This window comes from Orcinus orca, chromosome 11, assembly GCF_937001465.1.
Source record: "Orcinus orca chromosome 11, mOrcOrc1.1, whole genome shotgun sequence".
Taxonomy (NCBI): Eukaryota; Metazoa; Chordata; class Mammalia; order Artiodactyla; family Delphinidae; genus Orcinus; species Orcinus orca.
In genome coordinates, this window is record NC_064569.1 from 31,038,557 (window position 1) to 31,064,412 (window position 25,856).

Here is a 25,856-nt window from a genome sequence, read left to right on the forward strand (position 1 = left end):
CAAAAATTCAAACATATTTATATGGTTCTGACATTTATAAAAGTGGGAGCCGAGAGATGAATTGCATGCTCAGCATTCTATAATAAATGAGTGAGACATGTAATATTGTTTTGTAAACTGCTCTTAAGTATTTTGACATATCTTTCCCTGGTATTTTAACAGCCATATCATCATTTCAATAGATAATAAATCTTTACAATTTTATAAACTGTATATAGCTCTAACTTTAAATGTGAAGAATTCTTATAGGTTTCATTTATAGAGAAAATTCTCTTCCTGATGCTATTTGATTGAGAAAGGCTGCTCAGCTGATGGAGCAATCCATCAAGGTGTCCGTACATAATTAATAGTATCTTTAGAACCAACGCATTTAGTTTGTTCACATACAAATTATAGATTGTGCACTAAGCATTTTAAAGAGATAAGATTCCTGTCAGCCAAATATCTATAGTTCTTGCATTAAAATCAAATGGTGTGGTGCTTCTGAGTCGAGAAATAATGTTTCTCTCATTCTCTTTATGAAATGCTCCATTACATTTTGTGCATTTTATAGAATTTTTTAAAATCTTGAATTTCACAAGTTTACTTCTACCTTTGATCCATGATACCAAAATACTTATAGAGTTTAATATTTTCTTCTAGGTATATACAGAATAATGATCAATGTACAGAGTAAACTAATTGAAAACTGGTGAGGCATATGAATTAAAAAGTTTCGTGGAAAAAGTATAAACATATTAATCAAAGCATATCCTTGCCTTTTTCTCCCCCAAATGTCATTTAAAATATAAAATCTTTAATATACTATAAGTTAGTTCAGGATGTCATGGGCTATTAAAGTTAATAAATGTTTTATATTTCACAGAAGCATATTCATTATATCTGGCCTACATCTAATTAGAATGTATCTTTTCTAAAAAAATAACACCTAACAAGAAAAGAATATTGCATTTGCTATTGTTACCCTCAAAGCTGTTTTTCAAAATCAATATGCAACGCTATAGAAACTTGGCTAAATTTTGTTTCATATTCAAAATTTTTATTTTAAGGGACATTCAGAAAAGCTAAAGGATATGCTTTAATTTGATGAATTTATTAAGCTTCAGTATGTTCAAAGCACTGTGCTGGTATACAAAACATGACTGTCTTATTTCAACATTTATTGAGCTCCTATGGAAGTGTGGAATACAAAAATAAACAGTACATACTCTTGAAGTCCCTGAAATAAGTAATTAAATAAATTAAACTTCAAGTTAATTGGACACAAACATTAAAGTATAAATTAAAACATATGTGTAATTGTAAGCTTAGTATCAAATGCATATATTGTTGAAAAATGAATTAAATTTCCAGTAACAAGAGCCTGGTATATGTTTAAGAATTTATTACTTACATTACTTCATTTTGATTCTCTCCTATAGCAACATTATTTCTAAAAGGGAAACAATGTTTTAACACAACATCTATTTCAAAGATCAAAGAATGATATTTCACACGTCAGAAAAAAAACTTAGGGCTTCCCTGGTGGCACAGTGGTTGAGAGTCCGCCTGCCGATGCAGGGGACACGGGTTCGTGTCCCGGTTGGGGAAGATCCCACATGCCGCGGAGCGGCTAGGCCCGTGAGCCATGGCTGCTAAGCCTGCACGTCCGGAGCCTGTGCTCCGCAACGGGAGAGGCCACAACAGTGAGAGGCCCACGTACCGCCAAAAAAAAAAAAAATTTCATGTCACAGAGCACTAAGTGTCACTAAGCACTAAGTTTTGATATGCTTTTGCCCAGTTTCTGCTTACTAATTCGAGTAAAAAATCTTAGACTAAAAAAGCCTATAAAGTAAATCCATGCTATTTCTTTCTCTTTTTTTAATTGAAGTATAGTTGATTTACAATGCTATTTCTAATATGTAAATTTACTGATTTAATTTGAGAGCCGGCCAATCCTTCATTCAGGCTCTGACTACACTTTCTGTGTGAGTGGTGGTACCAAGAGTGCTTCCTCTAATAAATGAGCAATACATAAAATAGAACTAAAATCCTAGATTCTCTACTATACAGATGATGAGAGTTAAGATTTTTAAATCTTAAAATTTTTGAAGATATACTAAGTACAGAACTAATTTTTATAGTGAAATAGTTGTTTATTTTTGTTAATCAACTACTAACTACTGTTAGTCAACTACTGCACTGTAAGGCTAAAGAGAGGAAATGGGATCCAGGAAACAGGGAAGCTAATGAGAAGAGAAGTAAACAGAATTCCTACAGCTGTGCCTGGACAGCATCCTGATAGGGGGATGGGGCAGGCAGGAAAATGGAGGCTCCAGGAGGAGGGTCAGCAAGAAAGGCAAGGCGTGGGGAAGCAGAAGTACAAGGATGGATTTCTTGATGTTTCTTATTAGGTTTAACCAACAAGAGAGGGGTTTCGCAGTTCCACTGAGGAGTGTGCAGAAAGGATTAATGAGGGGTACACAGAACACTGAGCAAATTAAAGGAGGAGGCAATTATTTACAATAGGGGAGGAAAAAATGTTGGTACGCATGTATCAATCAGTTCACCAGGCCAGGCTCAGGCAGAGTAAGGTAGAGAAAGATGGAGGTGTCACCTGAGTAGCAAACAGAAGATGTGCAGCACAACAGAAGTACACATACTCACAGCGCACTGAGTTGCTCAGTTGGAAACAACGTTTCTGTAGTCACAATGTTGAAAACAGTGAACATTAGTTAATCCCAAAACTTGAGATATAATTATAAAGGTGGGCGGAATTGTGTGAATGTGAATGGAGGTGGCTGGAAGAAGTATCTTCTGTAATGGAAGGTCAATACAGAATTGCAAACATTGAAATCATTAAAAATTATATAAATATTATTTACTTAGAAATACAGATAGTGTTAATATGGAGAGAAGTATCTAAAAGAAGTGAAAGTAACTGTCCTTGGAGAGTAGAACTTGAAGTAGAGGATGAGGGACAGGGACAACTGCTTTTCATGGTAAACCTTATACTACCTTGACTCTTGTATATGTAATACCACAATAAAAATTAAACTCAAAATATAAAATACGAATAACGTTAAAATGAGCCTGTGACTTTTTTAACCCACCACATAAATGACCCAGATTCAAGAGCATAGTTTATTGTTTATTGAAAAAACTTTAAAATCAGGAAAATAGGAAAACTTGTTTTACTGTGCTTTAATAGATCAATCTTCAAATTAGTCAAGCCATTTGATTCATATTCTACTATCAAAATAACCAGCTAACCAATATTTTTCACCTGGTTGTTGAAACATTGTGTACATGGAACCTAAGTTACCAGTATAATTTTAATAACCAAATTAATTCATAAATTGGCTTTCTAATGAACATGTGGGAACAAACGATTACTATATGATCCATGTTGAGAAGCCCTAATCGTTTCAGATTTTTTGGTTTTAGAAATCATTTGAATTATCAACTAATATATCCATATTAGAGATAACCATTTATATACAAACATACTAACAATTGATACATGGGAATGATCTTGTGCCCCTTTCACCTCATCTACTTCCTTCCTCCCCTACCAGGGGCAAGACAAACACCCTACAATAATCAGAGTTCTCATCACTACAACCAGCTGCCCTTGCCAATGCCTTTGCTGTTGCCACTCCCTCTCCTGTGCACCCATTCTCCTGCTGACAGGGTCTGGTACCTACCTACACCCACACCTGTACCTGGGCCTCCTGACCATCTGTGTTCTCTCATTCTACTCCCATCTGGAATTGGTGCTACAGGAATTCTGGGGCTGAGGGAAAATACACTTGGAATCTTGAGTTGTAACTTGGAAGTTTTCCTACAACAGCAATGATATGATTGTTTCAGCACTTCAGATATGGTAAGGCATAAGGGGATTTTGTATAACAGTTTAACATAGCCACATAGTTAACCACTGGGAAATTTCCAACTGAATTTTAAATCCTTAGAAGATAACCAATTAGTAAGTTTGAGGTACACTCTGTAAAGATTAGTGAAAGAAAGAAATACTCTCCCACAAAACAAACAGCCAGAACATAAATACCTACAATTTTAAATACTTATCTGAATTTACTTGTTTGTATTTTACCCTAATTATAAAAATGTTATTCTAGATTTAATTTATTGTATATTATTCTGTATTATTATAGTATAGTTTTATTGAGGTCCAATAATGGAGTCCTCATTTTGTTACTCATGAAGCTATTCTTCTCTTTACTGATTGTTGCAAAGATTCATCTCACTGAACTGATCCTGTGCAATACAATTTGGCAATCCAGTTCGTTCATTTGGGATAAACCCAAATGCTATATAAATACCTTTCTTCCATGCTGTTTTCAGTTCTGTGTTTTAATGGAATGAGGGATATACAGGAGTGATTTTGATTTTACTATATATTACTCCAATACTTCTCCAACTACGAGGTTTGCCAATTCAGAGATTTGGGTAAAGAGGAAAATAGAAAAGGAATTTTTTCTCAGTTGTTTAATAAATTTACTAAGAATTTAGAAAAGTCAGGCACTTCAAATAAAGGTAGAGTGCAGTATGACTACATTTTTTGACCATTAAAGCAAAATAAATAAATGCTCCAACATGTGACCCCCCCAAGACACTTCGGTTCCCCATCTTTCAAAACTTCAGCAAGACTTTACTATAAAGAAACAGCAAAGGGCACATGATCATCAGTGACATCATTTGGTTCTAAAGAAGGGAAACAGAACAAGCATTTGTCCACATTTCCAATGCTACCAATATTTTCTGAGAGTCTACTGTATGCTGAGCAAAATTTAAAGGTGAATAAGACAGATGAGGGCTCTACTCTCATGAGCTTATTAACAAACAAGTAAACAAAGAGGATAATTTTAGGCAGTGATAAATACTATGAAGAAAATAAATGGAGAGAGATATCAGTGAAGGGAGGAGGTCAAATAGGGTCAAGGCCTATCTGAGGAGTTGACATTTAAATTCAGACACAAGTGACAAGGAACCAGCCACTGGGAAGATCTAGAGAAAGATCTTTCCAGGCAGAAGGAAAAGCAACTACAAAGTATCTAAGGTGGGAACAAACATAGAGAGTTTGAGAAACAAATGAAAGGAAAAAAGCCATTGTGCTTGAAACCTGGTGAGTGCTGGGGTGAGTAGCAGGAGATGAGGATGGTAAACAAGATGTGGGCCCAAAGAGCAGAGTCACAGGAACATGGTGAAAAGCTGGGCTGATTTTAAGTGTGATGGAAAGCTACCCGAAGTTTCTGAGTAATGGAGAGTTAAGATCTTAATTCTGGCTGCTCTGTGGAGAATGAATGGTTTATGGAGGGTAAACATGGAAACAGAAAGACCAGTTAGGAGACTGACAATCGCAATAAATGAGACAATAGTGGCTAGTGTGGCTGGTAGTAGTGGAGATGCAGATAAGGGGAAGGATATACACTACACCATAGAGCTGAAGTTCCCAAACTTGTTTGCTTCATGGAGCCCTTCGTGTCTGAGTAATTTTTTTCAGCACCGCTAAGCCAAAAGAAATACCTAATGGTTCTGTTTATTAAAGTAAAACTACTTAATACTGGTAGTCTGAGCATGTAGTGTTTCCCTCACACATTTAATTTAAAATATCCCTCAGCTCCCCTGTAAGGAGTGTATCATGCCTCTGCACAGTTCGAAAATCATGGTTTTGGGGCTAAGACTTACTGGAGAACTAGACTGGGAAGTAAACAGAGAAGAAAATCAACAATGATTCCTGGGTTTTGGGCCTGAGCAACTGGATAGATGGGAGCACTACTCACTGAGATGGGTAAGAATGAAGGAAAACACAACCACCCTGGAAGATAGATTATATCCCATTTGTAAATAAGAAAGCTGAGACTTCGAGTGGCTGTGTAAGTCATTCAAGGTAGCACAACTAGTCAGGAAACATGGTAAAATTTGACTCCAGATCTGTCTGATGCCAAATAAAACAATAATGTAATAAATAATGAGCTGCTATAAGTTAGTCACCTTAGAGTACATTAAATATGTATCTCATTTAATTCTAACAACATTGTTAGATAGATCTGATTCTGACGTCACCTACAGCAATTCCCTCTTAGTTGATAAAAATGATTGTAAAGTGTTGGCAAATGGTAGTCTCATCCACTTAGTCTCAAAAAAAATTTTTTAATGTGGAATGAAGGTCTTGAGGGTAGAAGATGAAACTGAATATTTTACAAATATCCACAGCTTTGCTGTATTGATTAGACTATATTGCTATTCCTAAAATCAGAGCAATCTAAATCATCTGCCCTCATTTTTATCCAGCCTTGAACAGGACATACATGCGAAAGTTCTAAGTAGACTATTAATTGAATGTTGATTTCTTAGGGCAGGTGGCACAACCTTAACCATCTTGATGGTGCCCAGCCATGGAGAGCAGCAGGGAATGTGGGGAACTGGAGAGGACACATAGGCTCCAAGAAGCAATGCAGTCCCCTTGAAATCTGGACTTTAGTGTGAAATTTAACAAGTGCAAAAATTCTGTCCTTTCCAAAGAAAACATGTCTCGGGGCTAAATTTAGTCCTTGCAAATAGTCTTAGATACAGAATTAAACTTCTCCAACCAAGTTATGACAAGTGACTGAGGGGAGAACCTTAAGGAAGTTGAAGAAGATCATCAGAAGAATCCAGGAGGAGACTGTTAATTCTATGCAGGAAACTGTAGTTAAAATCACATAGTTAGGGCTTCCCTGGTGGTGCAGTGGTTGAGAGTCTGCCTGCTGATGCAGGGGACACGGGTTCATGCCCCGGTCCGGGAAGATCCCACATGCCGCAGAGCGGCTGGGCCCGTGAGCCATGGCCACGGAGCCTGTGCGTCCGGAGGCTGTGCTCCGCAACGGGAGAGGACACAACAGTGAGAGGTCTGTGTACCGCCAAAAAAAAAAAAAAAAGAAGAAGAAAAGAAAAAAAAATCACATAGTTAAATATACTCTATACGTTTTCTATTTTCTGGTACTGTGTGTTTTTACCAAAATGGAAACAGGAGCACCTTATATTTCGTTCTGTATATTTTAATCTGCCCAGTAAAAAATAATCTTATCAGAATAAATGAAGATGTTCCAGCAGGGAACACTGTTCATTTTTCTCCCTGCCATGAATGACATGTCATTAGACTATTTGTCTCTGCATCTAGCAGCTTAATAGCATTTGAAATCCTGCAATTCTATCAGCCACAGGAAGTACTATCACAAATGTGGATAGAAGTCACTACCTTAGCTCTTCAGTTGCCCTAAGAAGGAACCAAGAGCTCTGTCTTCAGAATTTTTGTCATGGGACCTTCAGTGTTGAAACCCAAACTAAACTTAAAGAGTATCTAATCAATATTATAAATTAGTAGAAATGTCATTATAACTTGTCACTAATTCTAAAGATAAGAACTCATTTGGCAGTGGTTTTGAAAAATCCTGTTCTCAAATCTTGAATGTCATTGCTTTTGTTTTCCTGAGGTCATAACCGCAAACTAGTTAAGGAAGACACTCACATAGTCAGACAGAGACAGATCCAGCATAACACCATACTATGACCATGGTGATGAACAGAATAAAAACAAAAGAGTCAGTAGGAACAAAAATCTAGCTGGCTCTCCCTGGGGAGTACTTTGAGAGGGGGCAATTTTATTATTTGTTTAGTCTTTCTGGGGAAATAAAAAAATAAATCTGCAGTTTTATAAAGCATAAATGTTAAATAAAGCACAAACAAATAAAGCACAATAACTGTTATGACAGATATCTACTCAGAGTGCTACAGGAGGCTAAAGGAGGATCATCTGAATCAGCTCCTGAGTGTAGGGAGATGGCATGTGACCTGAGCTGGGAGAACGGGATGTATGAAGGCCCTGAGGCTTCAATTAATCATCACCTAAAGCAGAGGACGTTCCATATAGCAGGAGGCAAAAGCATGTGAGAAGTGGTCGGACACAGGATGGTGCAGAGATGGACAAAAGTCAGACCATGAAGGGCTCTAGACTTTGAGCTCTGCTGAATGCTATGGCTACCATTAAATGATTTTAAGTCAAGGTAGGATAAGATTTGACTTTGTTTTGGAAAGTTCACATGCAGAGATAAGAAGGATAAAATGAGGGACATGAGATTTACTGCAGAAAAATTCTCTGTGCACCTCCTCCTATGGTATTGCCCAGCTGTCTGGCCTCACATCCTCCCTCACAAAGGGAGGTTCACTTTGATTTTTCTCTCTTAGGAATTAGCAACTGAGACAATTCCAGTCAATCTTTTGTGATGCTTGAACTTAGAAGTATATCCAAGGTTATGGTGGCAGAGTGTGATCACATATGAGCAAAACCAGAGAAAGATTTCAGAAAGAAGGAAGAGAATGCATTTAGCCAGAGAGAAACAAGAAAACAGTATCACATGGACACAGAGGCTGTGTTTCTGGTTTCAGCCCTGATGAAATAAAAATTCGTATTTTAAGGCAAGACAAGAAAAAATTTAAATGTAAAAATTTTCTCTGCCCATTTTGGCCTCTACCCTTCCTTCTAGTGTACATCTACATTATGCCTTAACCAGACTTCCCCAATAGGAGAAATACCGGCTGAACCACATATCAATTTTTCCCCTTCTGGCACCAGTGACGTAGCTCCTTAGAAGGTAACACTGCTTTCTCAATCCCATAAGGGGTCACAATGACCCACTATTTTCCTTGTAGGTGCAGACATCTTTGGTGAACTTTATGCATGTCCAATGCCAATTTATCATTTCCCTTAAAGATAACAATTGGTGCAGAACAGACTAGTCAAACAACCTGAGGAGATACTGGGCCAAACCTACTGGAAGTTCTTAGCTTAAATACTTACTTATGACCTACTAGCTATGTTACTTCTATTCTGCCTATTTTATAAGATTATTGTTTCTTGCATTACCAAATGTATGACTGAGTGTCAGATAAAATTAATGATGATTAGGTAACTTAAAACGATTGAGCAAATATATAGTTCTATAAGATCAATGATTGTCGTAATACTGTAACTCTAGATATGGGAAGAAGCAATGAGAGGGAACCATTTCCTGGATCATAACAGACTAGTAAAGCAGTGGTCCAGAGGCTTTGGCTACTGGTAACAGGGCCTAGTCCAGTAGTAGCACTTTGAGTGGCCTATCAATGAAGTCCTTGCCTGATCTGGGAATGAGCATTCCTAGCACTGTGGGACAAACTGGTCACGAAATGCCTCCCAAACCTTGGTCAAAATTAAGACTGAAAGGGAAGGGATTGTAAAATAAAGAATGTTGCCCACCACTTCTACAAGAATCAAGTCATTAATCACTGCGGTCGCTGACCTACAATATACCCAGAAAGGAATTCCAGGCAAAGATCAGGATGAGGTAAAAGTGACAGAACTACCCCTCAGATAGTTAGATATTTTCAGGAGAAATTTTTATGAACCTGATTCTTGTGTCTTCCCATACCTATAAAAGCACTAAAACCATTAACTAAGATGTCTATTCCTAGCGACTAGCAGTGACCTTTTACCGAGATGTGTGCTTGGTTGCATGTACTCCCTTCACCAAAATCACACATATACTGGCCTCCCCCTTTACCTCTTCAGAAGATTCTCAGAGCTCTCTGAGAGACTGTCTTCCAGGTTATAATCCTCAGCTTGGCCCAAGTAAAGAAATTTTCCATTTCTTTCTTAGATTGACTACTGATTAATGTTTTTGTTGACAGCCTCTTGGTAGGTGCAGCTGTATTTCCTGACTTCAGTCCCTGTGCCCTTACTGTAAACTGCCCTGATTTTTCTTAAGTTAGGTAGGAGTAAGATTCAAATACTTGCAAATACAATGAACCCTAACTAAAGCAGGGCCTAAACTCGGACAGATAATGAAAATGAAGAGAATAGAAAGGATATAAAAGGTGTTAAGGGAGTAAAATTAAGGAAATTGCAACTGGTTGGATTTGGATGTCTTGGCTCCCCAGCCATAGTCTTGGGCACCCACTAGTCATACCCTTCACTGAGATGGGGATAATAGGAGGAGGGGCAGAATTGGTGAGAAACAATAGGGATTCAGTCTTGAGATTGATGAGAGTAGGATATCCAAATAAAAATGCCCAGCAGTTGAATATGACTGTGCATCTCAGAGGAGTTCTGATCTGGAAATGGAGGCTAAGCCATCTCTTTCATGTAGCTGGTCATTGAAACTATGGAAGTGAACAAAATCTCCCAGCAGAGTTGTAAGCCAAGGCCTGCGGAGCACCAGCCTTAAAGTATAAATTGAGAAGAAAAAGTCATAAAGGAGACTCAAGATGAAATGCTATGACGTGCCAATAAGGGAAAATTTTTAAAGAGAACGCTGGCCAAGTGAGGACATCCCAGATACCTGACTAACTGAGAGGATAACAAATGTGAGTGTGAGAAGAGTAGAACCAAACTCCCCAACAACCTCTAAGTACCTCCTGTGTGGCAGACATTTCATGCCTCACTTCATCTTCAAAGCAACCTTTCAAGACAGGTGACAGTATATCCTTTTAAAGGTAAGGGAAAAGACCAAAGTTCCTTGGGGATGGGCTATGTCATATTGTGTTTATCTAGTCCCTGGAGGACTGCCTTCCACCGATTTGTTTAAAAAATGAACATTTTTACAATTTTGTAATATTCTACCTGGAACTAACTGGACTGGTTACTCTCAAACTCACATATGATTTGGGGGGCAAGGTTCTGCTTCAGGGACACAGCAGGCCTATTTCCTGGGGCACATCCCTGGATTTCATGCTGTTATTTCAACTCATTAACAGCATCTTCTCAACTCATCTAACAGCATTTCTTCTGCTTACCTTTCAGCAAAACATATCAGTCAGAGAAAGGGCAGTCAAGGAAACCATATTTTCATATCACCAAAGATGTCCTGAAGAACCCAAATCTTAGTTGCTGATACTTTACAAACCAGTGGAGATAAATTTCGATTAATTATCACAGAACCTTAAATTCACATCTGACTTGGAAAACATGCCAAAAGGATTTGACTGTCTTTTGATGTAAACCACAAGTCATGCCACCCAGGGTATACTTAGTCACAGATCCCCCACTTCCTAAGGAGGCATTATTAGCTCCTATTGTTCAAAAGTCATTGAGGTCTTTTCTGGTTCGCTTATATGCGGAATCTAGAAAAATGGTACAGATGAACTTATCTGCAAAGCAGAAATAGAGTCACAGATGTAGAGAACAAACTTATGGTTACCAAGGAGGGAAGAGGGGATGCGATGTGTTGGGAGATTGGGACTGACATACATACACTACTATGTATAAAATAGAAAACTAATGAGAACCTACTGTATAGCACAGGGAACTCTACTCAGTGTTCTGTGGTGACCTAAATGGGAAGGAAATCTAATAAAGAGTGGATATATGTATACGTATGACTGACTCACTTTGCTGTACAGCAAGAAACTAACACAACACTGTAAAACAACTATACTCCAATAAAAATTAATTAAAAATAAAAGTCATTGAAGTCTTTTCTCCCTGACTTAAGAGGTAACGAATGTATCTAATACTGAAGCAGACAACACTCCTACCACATTTATAAGTTAGAAGAAAAACACTATTTTGACTTCTTTCTATATATTGAAAATTAGAGACAAGTATGAAAAAAAAGGGTATTACAACAATTTATCTTCTACAAAGGATGCTTCAAATGCTGGACTGATGGACAGGTTTGGGCCAAAGAGAATGAATCAACTATGGAATGGCCCTGCTTTCCACAAATGCTCTGGAATTTCTAAGCTGCAACACACAGTGAGCAGAAGGGAAGTTATTTACATAGTCTCAGTTCCCCTCTTGGGCCTGAACCATATAGGATATTTCATTTAATCACAAGAACCACAGGAGATATTCTTCCTGATTTTCAGGTCACTGAGGCTCTGAGAAGTTAAGAAGCTTGTGGAGTTTACACAGCTAGCAAGCGTGATGGGTTTCGATTTAAATTCAGATCTAACACCATAGGTTGTGTTAATATCTGATGTACCATGTTTCTACCCCCAAAATGACTCCATATAAAGAAAAATTTTAAAATAACAAAAAATCGTTTATATGTGCCCTCTTTATTTTCGAGGTAGAATCAGTCACTCATTTTTTCTGTGTTCATATAGCATATTAATTTGTTTTTTTATAATACTGCATTATAATTATTTGGTCTGTCTGCTTAGGTAGAATACAGACTTCTCAAAGACAAGAATTTTAGTTTCCAAATATCTGAAGGTCTATCAACAATATAGTAAATGCTGGTTGAAGAATAAATAAATGAATACTTTAGCAGATGTAGTTTTAAGATTCCTATTACAGGACACAATTATTTGTGAATTATAAAAAGAAAACAAAAGATTATAATATTCAAGAAAATATACTCTCACCATCTCTTATGAAACTCCCATTTTATTGCTTACATTTTTCTTTTTAGATTAAAATCAATCTCCTGATAACTTTTCACTCAAGAAAGGTTTAAAGTAGTTCAAACACAAGTTTCACTTGAAACTCCATTTTTCCTCGTTCAAATGTACATTAAAGTCCATCTATTTCACTTTATAGGTAATTAGAATGAAGGCAGTTATCTGGCATGCCCAAAGTTCCATGGTGGAGACAGATCTTGAAAGTAATTTTCCTGATTCCTGGGTCAATATTCTTCCCAGCACTCTAATCTCATCTTTCAAAAGAGTGAATCATGAAACTGAACATTTCCTCATTCATTCAATGACTTTCACCCAATTAACACAAATGACTAAAATACACTCATCTTGAAACATTCCAATGAGATAAGCATATTATCTTTCAATAGTTTTTTGGATTATGTTCTGAGCCCTACTGAGGATGCAGAGAGAGGAGAAGGCTCACATTAGTGAGTTAGTATTTTGGTCCACTCATGCTGCCTGCTGAGGACCTCAGAAAGAGTAAAGCATCACCTCTGGTTCAGACTTACAACATAAGAGAGCATAAATCCTTATCCTTTTCTTCTTATTTCCTGTCACCTTTATTTTTCTCTGCATTTACCATCATCTGGCCTGATTGTTGTGCCATGTTTCCTGATTGCGTGGTAATTTTTTACACTAGGAGAGCTTGTTGGGATAAAATATGAGAATGGAACAGATTCAGAAATATTGCACTTATGAAATTAAATTAATTAAATATGATTAACAAATATCATACCATCAGCCTGGCCTGCCCAGGAACTCTAGATCAGAGTATAAAGCAAAGGCCTCAACTGGGTACCAGTAGATTAAATAGTCTGATGAGTTTTATGATTCTTGAGATGGATGCAATTATTTTAGCACAGAGTTGTTTTGGACTTTTATCCTTGAGTGGTAGTGAATTTCACTAACTTTGATTTGTTGACTTATATTACCCCCAAACAAGCTTTAAAGAGTCAGCCCTGGGCATTTCAGGTGTTTTACAACTGAAGGGTAGCCCAGGTGCCCTAGAGTCAGAAAATCAGGGTTCTACCCTCAGCTCTAAAACTTATTGTGTGAGTGGACAAGTCACTTTAACTCATTAAGCCTTTGCTGCCTTGGCTTGAGAATAAACAGAACTGCCCTGCCTACTTGACAGGATTTGTATAAAGAACAAGGGAGATCATGTCTATGAAAATATTTTATAGTGTTAGATATATATATATATATATAACAGTAAACATTTTTGTTTTTATCATGACAATAATAAATAATTACACCATTAGACAGGCTAAGAGTTTTGTCCTATTTTTCCTTTTCTGTTAATATTTACTGAGCTAATACATGCTACAGTAGTACTGCTATTAATGCTCAATAATGATACCTATTAAGATTATTATTGCAAGGGCATATTTTCCAAAATATTTTCTATTATCTCTTATAAATACAATAGAAGAAGTGGCCCACTGGGGATTAAGGTAAAGCAGTTATAGAGGTAAGAATGATCTGCCCAGCCAATATAATTGCCTATTTCCCACCCCTACTTTAAGTTAGTAGAAAAGGGAAGAGTAAGAAGAGATGAAGCTGGGAGCATTAACCTAAAAGAAGAGTAGCTTAAAAATAAAGGACTGGTATGGAGTGTCCAAAAGAAGTTCACACACCCACAGATCCTTTTACCTGAAGATGACATAAAAAGCTTAAAATTCTGGATTTCCTTCTCTTTACTGAGGATTTTCTGTGTAACCTTAAAATAAGCCATTGAACCTCTTGGTCTTCCCATGTAAAAATCTGATACCTTCCACCTGTCCAAGATGGACTGATTTTATGTTTATCAAGACATATCAAAATATAGCTTATTTTAAGTTCTTCAAAAGAAGCAAGATGCTATCAAACCCAGACAAACCAGCTGTCTTCTTTCTTTCTCTTTTTTTTTTCTCTCTCTCCCTCCCAACCTACCTGCCTACCTACCTAATTACTCACCCATACACATTTTGGTTGTGGTAATAATAATGTGGGAAGGATCCATTTATTAATAAAATTAAAATTCTTAGTCAGAAAATGGAAAATTATTGACATTATAACTAGGGTTTAGAATAGATCACATGAGAATTTCTTAAGAGAGCTGTCTTCACATTAATCATCATCATCTTCATCTATCATTACTCTCCCTTTTATTTTGACAGATGTGAGAATATTTTATTGGTCTGTGAGGCAGTGCAATAATATTCCAGGAATTTATCAGGAAAACAGAACTACATTTGCTCTGTTCTTTCTCTCTTGTGAATAGAGAATAATCTATTCAGCCGCATGCTTGAAATTAAGTGATCAGAGTCATAACAGAAAATTGCCTCTTCTAAAAGTTAAATGTAGTGTCTGAAGTATGTAATGGTTTTAAGGTCTTAGAAGTCCTATGCACAATAGGATAGAAGAGGATGATAAGGTATGGGTTAGGATATAAACATAAGTTATACAAATAAAAGATACTTAAATACACTCACACCACATATATTTTTTTTTCACAGTAGAGAATGAAAAAACTAAATATTCCAAGAAGTAAATCTATTTCCTTAACTGAGACAGAACATTAAATAATTCATGGAGATAGAAATAAAGATCCCATGAGGGAGAAAAAAGAAAACTAAACATGGTAAGATTATATAATACAATTGTAAGGATGATTTCTCTTTCAGTATTTTCCCATATGATCTTTCTATGAACTTTTCTTGGCAAAAAATAGAATTCAAAATACCTCATATTTCAGGTTCACACAAACTTGGGGTGAAAGATGGATTTCATAAAAACATTTCAACTTCTACAGTTTATTAAGTAGAACAAACAAAAAATATTTTCAGAAATAGGGCATATTTTAATTTAGGTTGATAATTTAGATTTTCACATAGGGTTATTACTGCATTGCATTATTTGAAAGCTTGGTGCTAGCCTTGTTACAATTCCATATCATCACCACACTGAGGACAGTGGACATGCCTCAGAAAAGTCACGGTGTGCAACATCCAGAAACAAAAATGCTGGGCACCATATCAACAGATGGGCCTAAATAGAGCTGATAAAGGTGAGGAAAAAATGAAAGTAAATGTTAGAGGGAAGGAGGAGAGAACCAATATTAAAAATGTAGTCCAGGAAGCTGAAGTCCAACAAGAATTACCATCAAAGTCAAATTCACAAACAGCGTGGATGTATTCAAGATGGAGTTTCTTAGCAAATTACAATTTAATCTAATTGGTCACTGGGCCCTAGCCATTATTTTAACTAATTCTCTCTTCTCAAATTACCGTGGAATAATTCATTATAACCCAAGTAATTTTAAAGGAAAATATCAAGAGTCCCAAATACAAATGGTTTACTAGGTAAGTTTTAATTTTACATAATTTGTATTTTTCTAATGAATAACTTTAACCAGCAGGTAGTGGGGGAAAGCTTCTAAGATTTAGGAGCTTTTCACCCAACAACCAGATTCTCAGCAAAAATCTTGGCTTTTCTCTAACCCACATTCTATCACCTAGGATCTTAAAAGTCCCCCACTGATATAGTCCTACACAGACCTTATGAAAATTTGAAATTCTGTATTAAACTGTGAGTTTATTTAATGTGTTGTTTCCTCCACCAGCCAGTATGCTCTGTAGGGCCAAGGACCATGTCTACTTTATTCACTGCTATGTATCTAGTACAAAATAGACCATCAAAAATGGGTTTAATACTGAATGAATGAAATGTGGTAGAACCCCCCACTATTCACCCTGCTCCACCCACAACACACATATAACTTTGGGAATTAGTCTGAAAACTAGAAAACAGGGAACTTGTGTGTCTTCCCTACTTCTCTGCTCCCACTCGATCCCTGGCCCACTGTACCCTGGTTGTAAAAAACATACTTCTATGAATGTTATTATCACATTGCATTGTAACTGACTGCCCTAAAAGGAAATGAACTAGTTATCTGTGTGTCCATTAATTTCTAATAATGCCAGGTGATTTCCTTTTGTTTTACCTTTTAATGTGAATCAAGAAATAGCTTATGAAAATGATATATTCAGTAGCTCAGAATATAAGGACATATTGGATGGCATAAAAGAGAAATTTTGTGAGATCAAATAAAGTCAATAATTACAACAAACAAAATGTCACTTCCTTCTAGTTACAATTTTACAGGATTTAAAAAATTGTAAGGTTAAGTATCTTCCAAAAGGAGAATTCTACACATTTAATAAAAACAAATCACCAAGAGTCCTACTCTTTTTTTTCCATATAAAATAATTCCTTCACAATCTTTTCAGTAAAAAGCCAGAAAGAAATACATACATGATGGTGTTAATGCCTGAGAGCTGTTGGAACATTTGTAGGCCACAACCCACAATTAAAGCTCGGCGAGTTGGGGGATAACTCAGCATTCTGCAGATCACAGGTCCAGCTTTTATAAAAAAGAAAGAAAAAGAAGGACATGTCTATTATTTTTAGCTCCCAGAGTAATTATTCCCATTAGGATAAATTTCCCCAAATCTCTGTGAAATCAACATGACTGGACATTTAAAAATAGAACACATGTATTTTTATAGAAACCTGGGCACAATATATTTTTGAAAACAGTACATATTTGAGTTAAAACTATAAAATCAACAAGAGAGAATTCAAGTTAAAGCGATTTATGGATACTAGAAAGATCTACATAACTGTAACTGTCACAAATTATTCTTCCTTAAATCCCTATGAGCTGTATTAACCACTCTTTGTTCTTCTGCTTCCTGGGCAATTAATTACTATTTAAAATCCATTCAATGTGGGACTATTTACAAAGTCACTGGAAAAATTGCTTTAATCAACCGAAAGAATAGCATTCATTAAAAACAATGAAACAAGTAACAGATTCATTACAATTTATTTGACTAAAGTAACAATATTCATTCCAATATATTTAATTCAAGTTAAGGAATTTGGGGGTGATATCAGACTTGGTTATGACTGCAATGGATATTATTAATAAAAATTACCCAAAAGGTAAAAAGAAGATGAAATTTAATGTCTATTTTATATAGGCATATATGTATGATATTTCTAGATATTTTTAATAGTTCCCTAAGAGGTATTCAATGATCATTTCAAAATATAAATGGGCTCTCAAAATGGTGCAGATCCCTTGGTCCCTATATCAGAATTCTAGACCAATTCTGAAAAGCTGTAGATCTGAACCACTGAGGCCTTAAGTAAGATGACTAACCAATTGATGCCTGTTGTCTGAGCATAATTACCTAAAGGGCCCCTTCTATTCTCAGAAGCGCTTGTTACGCCTTCACCTTAGCCTTAAGAGGCATTCTATATAGTGTCCTTATGCGACCAGAGTTGACTCCTAGGACCTATGGTATAGCCTGGGATCACTGGGATGTTAACTGCTTCATTAGCAGCATTTTTCCTGGAGGCAATTTTCATTAGTGAACCCTAAACCAAGTCAAGTAAATTAAATTCTGAGGAAATTTCACCATTTCAGAATCTTTTGGAAATCTAATATTCCAGTTCACAGAAATGGGATATGGACTAGAACGTGCTATTGTCTCAGCAATAAAAGTTAATACAGGATGTTAAGCCAGGGGATTAATGAGAACTGAACATTACTGGGGTGAGGATATTCATCTCTACACAGGTATGATTACAATCACATGAAGACTTGATTTACTGCAAACAATTTTGTCTCTAAATGCTAAGACTGGACACACCCATTTAGAAAGCAGGCTGAGAGTATTATAAATGTCAAAATGTTTTAGATTCAAGTAAAGCGGTATTAAAACCTAGTATATCAGAAAGATTATATGAAATAGGTAGACTTTGTGACAATATTGAAATATATCTGGGTCAGTTCTCTGAAAGATAAGCAGACTCATCTGCAAATTTAGATATCTATGAATGAGCCACAAAATAAGAAATGTGCACAGCATCACATAAACATCTACCTATTTCCAAAATCAAAAAAATTCAAATAAAAGATGATAATTTACCTTATATACCATGGAAAAATTTTAAAATGACATCTATGATGTTGTAACAAAACAAAAAACACCCAAACCCTTTTTTAGCTTTTAAGAAACTCCACAGATGACAAACTGGCCTTCTGCAAGAAATCTAACATAATCTTTGGATAGCTGTATCTACTTTCACTATTAAACTGTTCCATGGTTTGACAGACAGATTAGGTAATACTGATTTTGGAGGGCAGAAAAACAAAGAGAAAATTATGACAACTTTGGATTAAAGTTTGACTTGCCAAAATATCAAGAGATAAATTATCACATAAACATGATATATTTATCCGATTATCACATAAACATCACATATTTATTTCCTAGTTTTAAAAAATCTGGGCTTTGAAAAAAGGAGCTGGAGGAATCAGGCTCCCTGACTTCAGACTATACTACAAAGCTACAGTAGTCAAAACAGTATGGAACTGGCACAAAAACTGAAATACATATCAGTGGAACAGGACAGAAAGTCCAGAGAAAAATCCAAACACCTATGGTCACCTAGTCTATGATAAAGGAGGCAAGAATATACAATGGAGAAAAGACAAGTCTTTTCAATCAGTGGTGCTGGGAAAACTGGACAGCTACCTGTAAAAGAATGAAATTAGAACACTCCCTAACACTGTACACAAAATAAAGTCAAAATGGATTAAAGACCTAAATGTAAGGACAGATATTATAAAACTCTTAGAGGAAAACATAGGCAGGACACTCTTTGACATAAATTGCAGCAAGTTCTTTTTTAATCCACCTTCTAGAGTAATAAAAATAAAAATAACAAATGGGACCTGATTAAACTTAAAAGCTTTAGCACAGCAAAGGAAACCATAAACAAAATGAAAAGGCAACCCACATAATGAGAGAAGATATTTGCAAAAGAAGCAGCTTACAAGGGATTAATCTCCAAAATATACAAATAGCTCATGCAGCTCAATATCAAAAAAAACCCAAACAACTCATCAAAAAGTGGGCGGAAGATCTAAATAGACATTTCTCCAAAGACATACAGATGGCCAAAAAGCACATGAAAAGATGCTCAACATCACTAATTATTAGAGAAATGCAAAATCAAAACTACAATGAGGTATCACCTCACACCGGTCAGAATGGCCAACATCAAAAAATCTACAAACAATAAATGCTGGAGAGGGTGTGGAGAAAAGGGAGCCCTCCTATGCTGTTGGTGGCAATGTAAATTGGTACAACCATTACGGAGAACAGTACGGAGGTTCCTTAAAAAACTAAAAACAGAGCTACCATATGATCCTGCAATCCCACTCCTGGGCATATATCTGGAGAAAACCATAATTTGAAAACATACATGCACCCCAATGTTAACTGCAGCACTATTTACAATAGCCAGGACATGGAAGCAACCTAAATGTTCATTGACAGAGGAATGGATAAAGATGTGGTACATATATACAATGGAATATTACTCAGCCATAAAACAGAATGAAATAATGTCATTTGCAGCAACATGGATGGACCTAGAGATTGTCATACTGAGTGAAGTAAGTGAGACAGAGAAACACAAATATCTTATGATATCACTTATATGTGCAATCTAAAAGAAAATGGTACAAATGAACTAATTTACAAAACAGAAATACAGTCTCAGATGTAGAAAACAAACATGGTTACCAGGGGGGAAAGCAGTGGGGGAGGGGAGGGATATACTGGGAGATTGGGATTGACATATACACACTACTATATATAAAATAGATAACTAAGAAGGACCTACTGAATAGTAGAGGGAACTCTTCTCAATACTTTGTAATGACCCATATGGGAAAAGAATCTAAAAAAGAGTGGATATATGTATATGTGTAACTGATTCATTTTGCTGTACAGCAGAAACTAATCTAGGATTTGGACTTTCTTTTGGATTTCCTGTAAAAAATAAACAACGGTAGTTCCTTTATAAGACTGGATTGTTTTTTTAAAGGTAAATTTTGGTCACAGCAGCTGCATATCTGATTATACATGAACAAAAGTAAAAAATTTCCTTTTATTAAAATCATAAACCTAGCTTTATTAGGCAGTAAAACTAACTTAACAAATGCAAACTATTAATCTTAATATCACAGAAGCTATGAGGCAAAGACAAATTCAAATACATGAATTGGTTGAATGTTCATAAGTGAAAATTTAAAATGTCGTGCTCTAATTACATTTCTTTTGATTTTTGTAATTAAAAACATTTTTATGTATACAACCATTTCACACCTTATTTTTAACAAAACATGTGTCTTTGAAATACAGAAATTCCCACACAATAAAAACTAAAACCTCTAGATAACAAAAGTAGAATGGAAATGCAGAGCTCAAAATGTAACACATGATAAAACAATAGAGGCAAAAACCGCAAATGGGTTCATCTTTTCTGTCATTCTGGACACCTCATACTAAGTAACTTTCACAACGGTTGTCCAGGTGTGGCAGGTGCTCTGGTGGCTCTGGTGGCAGGGCTGAAAAGGACAGTGCAACAAGTGCAACCACTCCTGTGGACAGGAGGTCTGTGAGGAAGCTGAGTCTACAAAAGTTTCTCCAGGTATGATTAAAAATGTACTAGAACACACTTTGTATAAAAGTCCAGCTCTTGACTTCCACTTCCAGCCAAGATGGAGTAACAGTTATCAGATTTACCTCCAACATGAAACAACTAAAAAGTCAGGCAAAAATGCATGAAACAGCAGTTCTCATGACAATGGGACAAAGAATAGTGACCCCTGATATTCAGGAAGCAAATGAGATGAACCCTAAGCCTAAGCCTGGAAAAAAGTATCCAGGCTATAGCACAGGGAGGGGAAAGCAGGTAGACACTGGTGGTCTCCTTGAGTTGAAAAGATGCAGCTCAGGATCCAGGTGGCTAGAGTTCCCAGGGCAGCGTGCTGGAGAGGAGAGAGACTCACGGAGAGGACACTGGAGATCTGCAGGGCTCCTTGACTTTTCAGTTGAATACTGATCAGTGGATGTGTGTGAGGAAACTACCCAGTCAGGGGAAGGAGCCACAGGAAAGGATGAAAGAAATGAACCCCAGGAATTTACACAGGACTGAGAGTGAAAAACCTAGAGCATAAGGAAGAATATTCAGAAGGGTTTTTACCTCAGTAATGGTATAAATTTAGTCCTGGATTAAACATTGCTTGGGCACCATCTAAACAGTTTAAATGAAAGACCCAAATGCTTCCCAGTAACTGAATAGCATCCCACAACTAAGTTCAACAGTAAGATAAAATTTTTAATGTCTGGCATACCATATAAAATTACGAGGCATGCAAAAAGGCAAGAAAGTACAACTTGTAATGATAATGGGATTAATTCAGCAAGAGGATATAACAATCCTAAATGTCTCTGCACCTAATAAAAGCTTCAAAATATGTGAAACAAACAACACAACTGCAAGGGAAAATAGAAAAACCCACAATTATACTTGGATATTTCATCACCTTTTTCTGAGTAATAGTAAAAGTAGGCTGATAATCAGCCAAGATACAGAAGACATCAACAGCACGATCAACAAACTTGACCTGACACTTAGACAACACCCTACAGACCAAACGTTCTTTCCACGAGTAAAGGCATGGTAAATGTCTTGGAACATTTACTGAGATAGATGATATTATATTCTGAGCTCTAAATCTAGCTTCAATTAATTTAAAAGGATTCAAGTCATATAAAGAATGTTCTTTGATCGTAATAAAATTAATATACAAATCAATAAACTGAAAGATAACTGGAAAATTCCCTCCAGATCAGAAACGGAATAACATATTTCCATGGATCAAAGGAAGAATGGGAAATGAGAAAGTATTCTGAACTGAAAGAATATGAAAATGCATCATATGAAAATCTGTGGAATGGAGCTAAAGTATAACAGGAAAATTTATAGCAATGACCTTGGCTTCCACCTTACAAAACCAGAAGAAGAGTGACAAAGAAAACCTGAAAAAAGCACAAGATAAAATAATAAAGATCAGAATGGAAATCCACTAAATAGATAAGGAGACAATTGAGAAAAAAAATTAATGAAACCAAAATCTGGCTCTTTGAAGATATCAATAAAATTGATAAACTTTGAGCAAGACTATGGAAGGCTGAATAATGGCCCCTCAAAATATACATACCTGCTAATCCCTGGAACTTGTTAATGTTACCTTAGATGTCAAAAAAAAAGACTGTGCAGATGTGATTAAGTTAAGGATTTTTGATGTGGGAAGATTATCCTGGATTATCTGGGTTGGCCCTAAATGCAATCACATGTATCCCTATAAGAGGGAGGCAGAGGGAGATTCAGGACAGAATGGGAGAAGGCAATGTGACCATGAATGCAGATACTGAATTGATGTAGCCATAAGCCAAGGAATAATGGAGGGAGGGAGGCAGGGAGAAAGGGAGAGAGGGAGAGAGGGAGAGAAGGAGGGAGGGAGGGAGGGAGGGAAAAAGGGAGGAAGGGAGAAAGGGAGAGAGGGAAGGAGGGAGGGAGGGAGAAAGGGAGAGAGGGAAGGAGGGAGGGAGGAGGGGGGAGGGGGGAGGGAGAGGTCTGTTTTCTTCTTCATGAGAGAGGGTTTCACTCTCATGACCTCATCTAAACCAATTATCTCCCAAAAGCTCCATCTCCAAACACCATCACTTTAGGCATTAGGGCTTCAACATATGAATTTTGGGGAGACACAAACATTCAGTCCATAACACCAAGAGTATTAGGTATCTGTTCAAATCTCAATGAATTTTCTAATATTTTGATACCTCTTCATGCCTTATGAACCATTTTTCATCATCATAAGAGTGCTACCAAGTAAGAAAGAACAGGTAATATTATTGAGGAAAGAAGTACATAGAGATCAGGTAACTTTCCAAAGGTCACAAGTATGTAGAGCTAGGACTTGAGCTAACTTCTTTCATGCCATAAATGACAAGAAATTTTATATGTATACTTAAATGAGCTGATTTTCCTTAGCATAAAAAGAAAATCAGGGCTTCCCTGGTGGCTCAGTGGTTGAGAGTCCGCTTGCCAATGCAGGGGACACGGGTTCGCGTCCCAGTCCAGGAAGTTCCCACATGCTGCGGAGTGGCTAGGCCCATGAGCGATGGCCGCTGAGCCTGCGCGTCCGGAGCCTGTGCTCCGCAATGGGAAAGGCCACATCAGTGAGAGGCCTGCGTACCGCAAAAAAAAAAAAAAAAAAATCAACAATTATGAATAGTATGAGTGACAAAACTAAAGCACTTTCAAGCTACAGGAATACACATTCTCTGTGTTCATCATGACTCAATCCCTCAATCTTTTTTTTTCTCTTATCTTTCTTATGGCCTCACTTGCCACTATTGCCATTCTTTACTCTCGAGTTATCTATCTCAAATCATTCATTTCAATCTGTTCTCTTCTCCAATCCTATATCCAGGGAGTTGAACATTGTTTACAAATAATTAGGAAAATAGACCTGGTTTCATGGCAAATTAAGGGTTTCTGTGAGTCAGGCCCTCCATGCTACCTGAGGAGCACCATTCATCTCGAGTTGGCTCTCAATTACATTCTCAACAACATCCATTTCAAACACTCCCTCCTTCTTCCTCCTCCTTGGACTTCCATTGTTCTCTGCAGCCTCTCAGACCAAGTATTCCCTAGCTCACTTAGCATACTTGAAGCACCGACCATCAGCCTACTCTTTGCTAGGTACAGAAACATGAAGAGGCCCTGCCCTGCAAGAACTCATAATATGAGTGGGGAGGGAATCACACACAGAAACAAAACGAGTTGCACCACAAAAGTCTAAGGGCTCTGACAGAGGTACATGTAAAGTATTATCAGACTGAGGAATAGGGAAGAACCCAGAAAGGGTATGCCAGCTTAAGGTCATATAAAAGAGAAGTCGTCATTTCTCACCCCAAACCCTATGGTACCTAATTTCACATTAAGTCAGGATAAAAAAAATGTGGCATTTGGCTATTCATTCCCTCTTCCTAATTTCCATATCCAATGAGTTGCCAAATTCTAATGAAAATTAATGTATATATACCTGACTTCTTTCCACAAAATGTCAGAAAAACTTCTCTTGCTTTTGCATACGTGCCCTCCCCAGCTCTCTACCGCCCTGCTGGGCTCTCATCTGGGGGCTCTCATCTGTGTCCTTGGTGAGACTACATGGCAGTGGACAGTAGTTGTGCAGGCCGCCGTTGAAATTCCAGCTCCCCCGCTCAGCTGCCATGAGGTTTTGTGCATGTTATTCAATCTTGCTAATATGAAGATTAGAGATAGTAAACTTCCAGGCATACACTATGCGTAATGGTTAATTTGTGTGTCAGCTTTACTGGGTTACAGGGTGCCCAGATATTTGATTAAACATTACTTCTGGATATGTCTATGAGGGTATCTGGATAAGACTAACATCTGAATAGGTAGACTGAGTAAAGCAGATTGCCCTCCCCAATGTGGATGGGCCTCATCCAATCCATGAGGACCTAAAATACAACAAAAAGAGGAAGAAGGGAAGGTCTGTTCTCTCAGCCTGCCTATTATAGAGCTGGGACATTGTTTTCTCCTGCCCTCTCACTGGGACTTTCACCATCAGCTCTCCTGGGTCTCCAGCTTGCCAAGGGCAGAGTAGACTGTCTTCTCAGCCTCCATTATCATGTGAGCCCATTCCCCATAATAAATAAATCTCATAGGAGATATATATATAGATATATTATATACATATACATATTAGATATAAATATAGATATAGATACAGATATAGATATAGACATAGATGTCCTATTGGTTCTATTTCTTTGGAAAACCCTGACTAATACTAACTCACACGTTATGTATTCAATAACAATGCCTTGTTTGTATATGGTCTCCACATCTCCCGTCTCTACTGAATCAATCCAGCCTCTCCACATTGCTTCCATCCTGTCTACTAAAGCATAACACTGATCACTTTCTTCACTGACCTGCTCAAAACTTTTGATAACAGACCCATCAGGGTCTACTTCATGAAAGGCACACTCCTGCCTTTCAAGACTTATCTCACACTACTTCTTCTCTAACACACGTGGCTTCAACAATCTTTAGGTAGCCTGTTTTACACAAAGAAGCCTCATATTTTTACATTTCTGTCTCGTATAATGTTCCTGTCCTATGAGGTCGCCCCTGTTCCCAAAAGAAGATATTCTCTCATCGGAATGATGGTGTCAGTTTCATACTTCTCTTATGTTCTCACTGATGGCTAATTTGTTTTACAGGTTACGTAGCTGATGTCTCTTCCATACTGGATTACGATCTTTATACTGGATTATGTGGGGTGAATGGCCCAGGTTTTATCTCTGTTTTATCATTTTGCTTCCCATTGTACTTAGCTTAGGGACATGCAAATAGAAGAGATTCAATAAACATCTGTTTAATGAACATGAAGAAGAAAAGAAGGA

General features: G+C 36.9%; 1 protein-coding gene across 1 annotated transcript in view; it reads right to left on the reverse strand.

Moving 5' to 3' along the window:
• SLC2A13 (solute carrier family 2 member 13) overlaps nt 1–25,856 on the reverse strand; it is a 433,421-nt gene that overhangs the window by 210,422 nt on the left and 197,143 nt on the right. Inside the window, exon 4 of the mRNA XM_004283474.3 lies at nt 16,738–16,846. Within this exon, the coding sequence (XP_004283522.1) occupies nt 16,738–16,846 (109 nt within the window). The remainder of the gene's footprint in view (nt 1–16,737; nt 16,847–25,856) is intronic.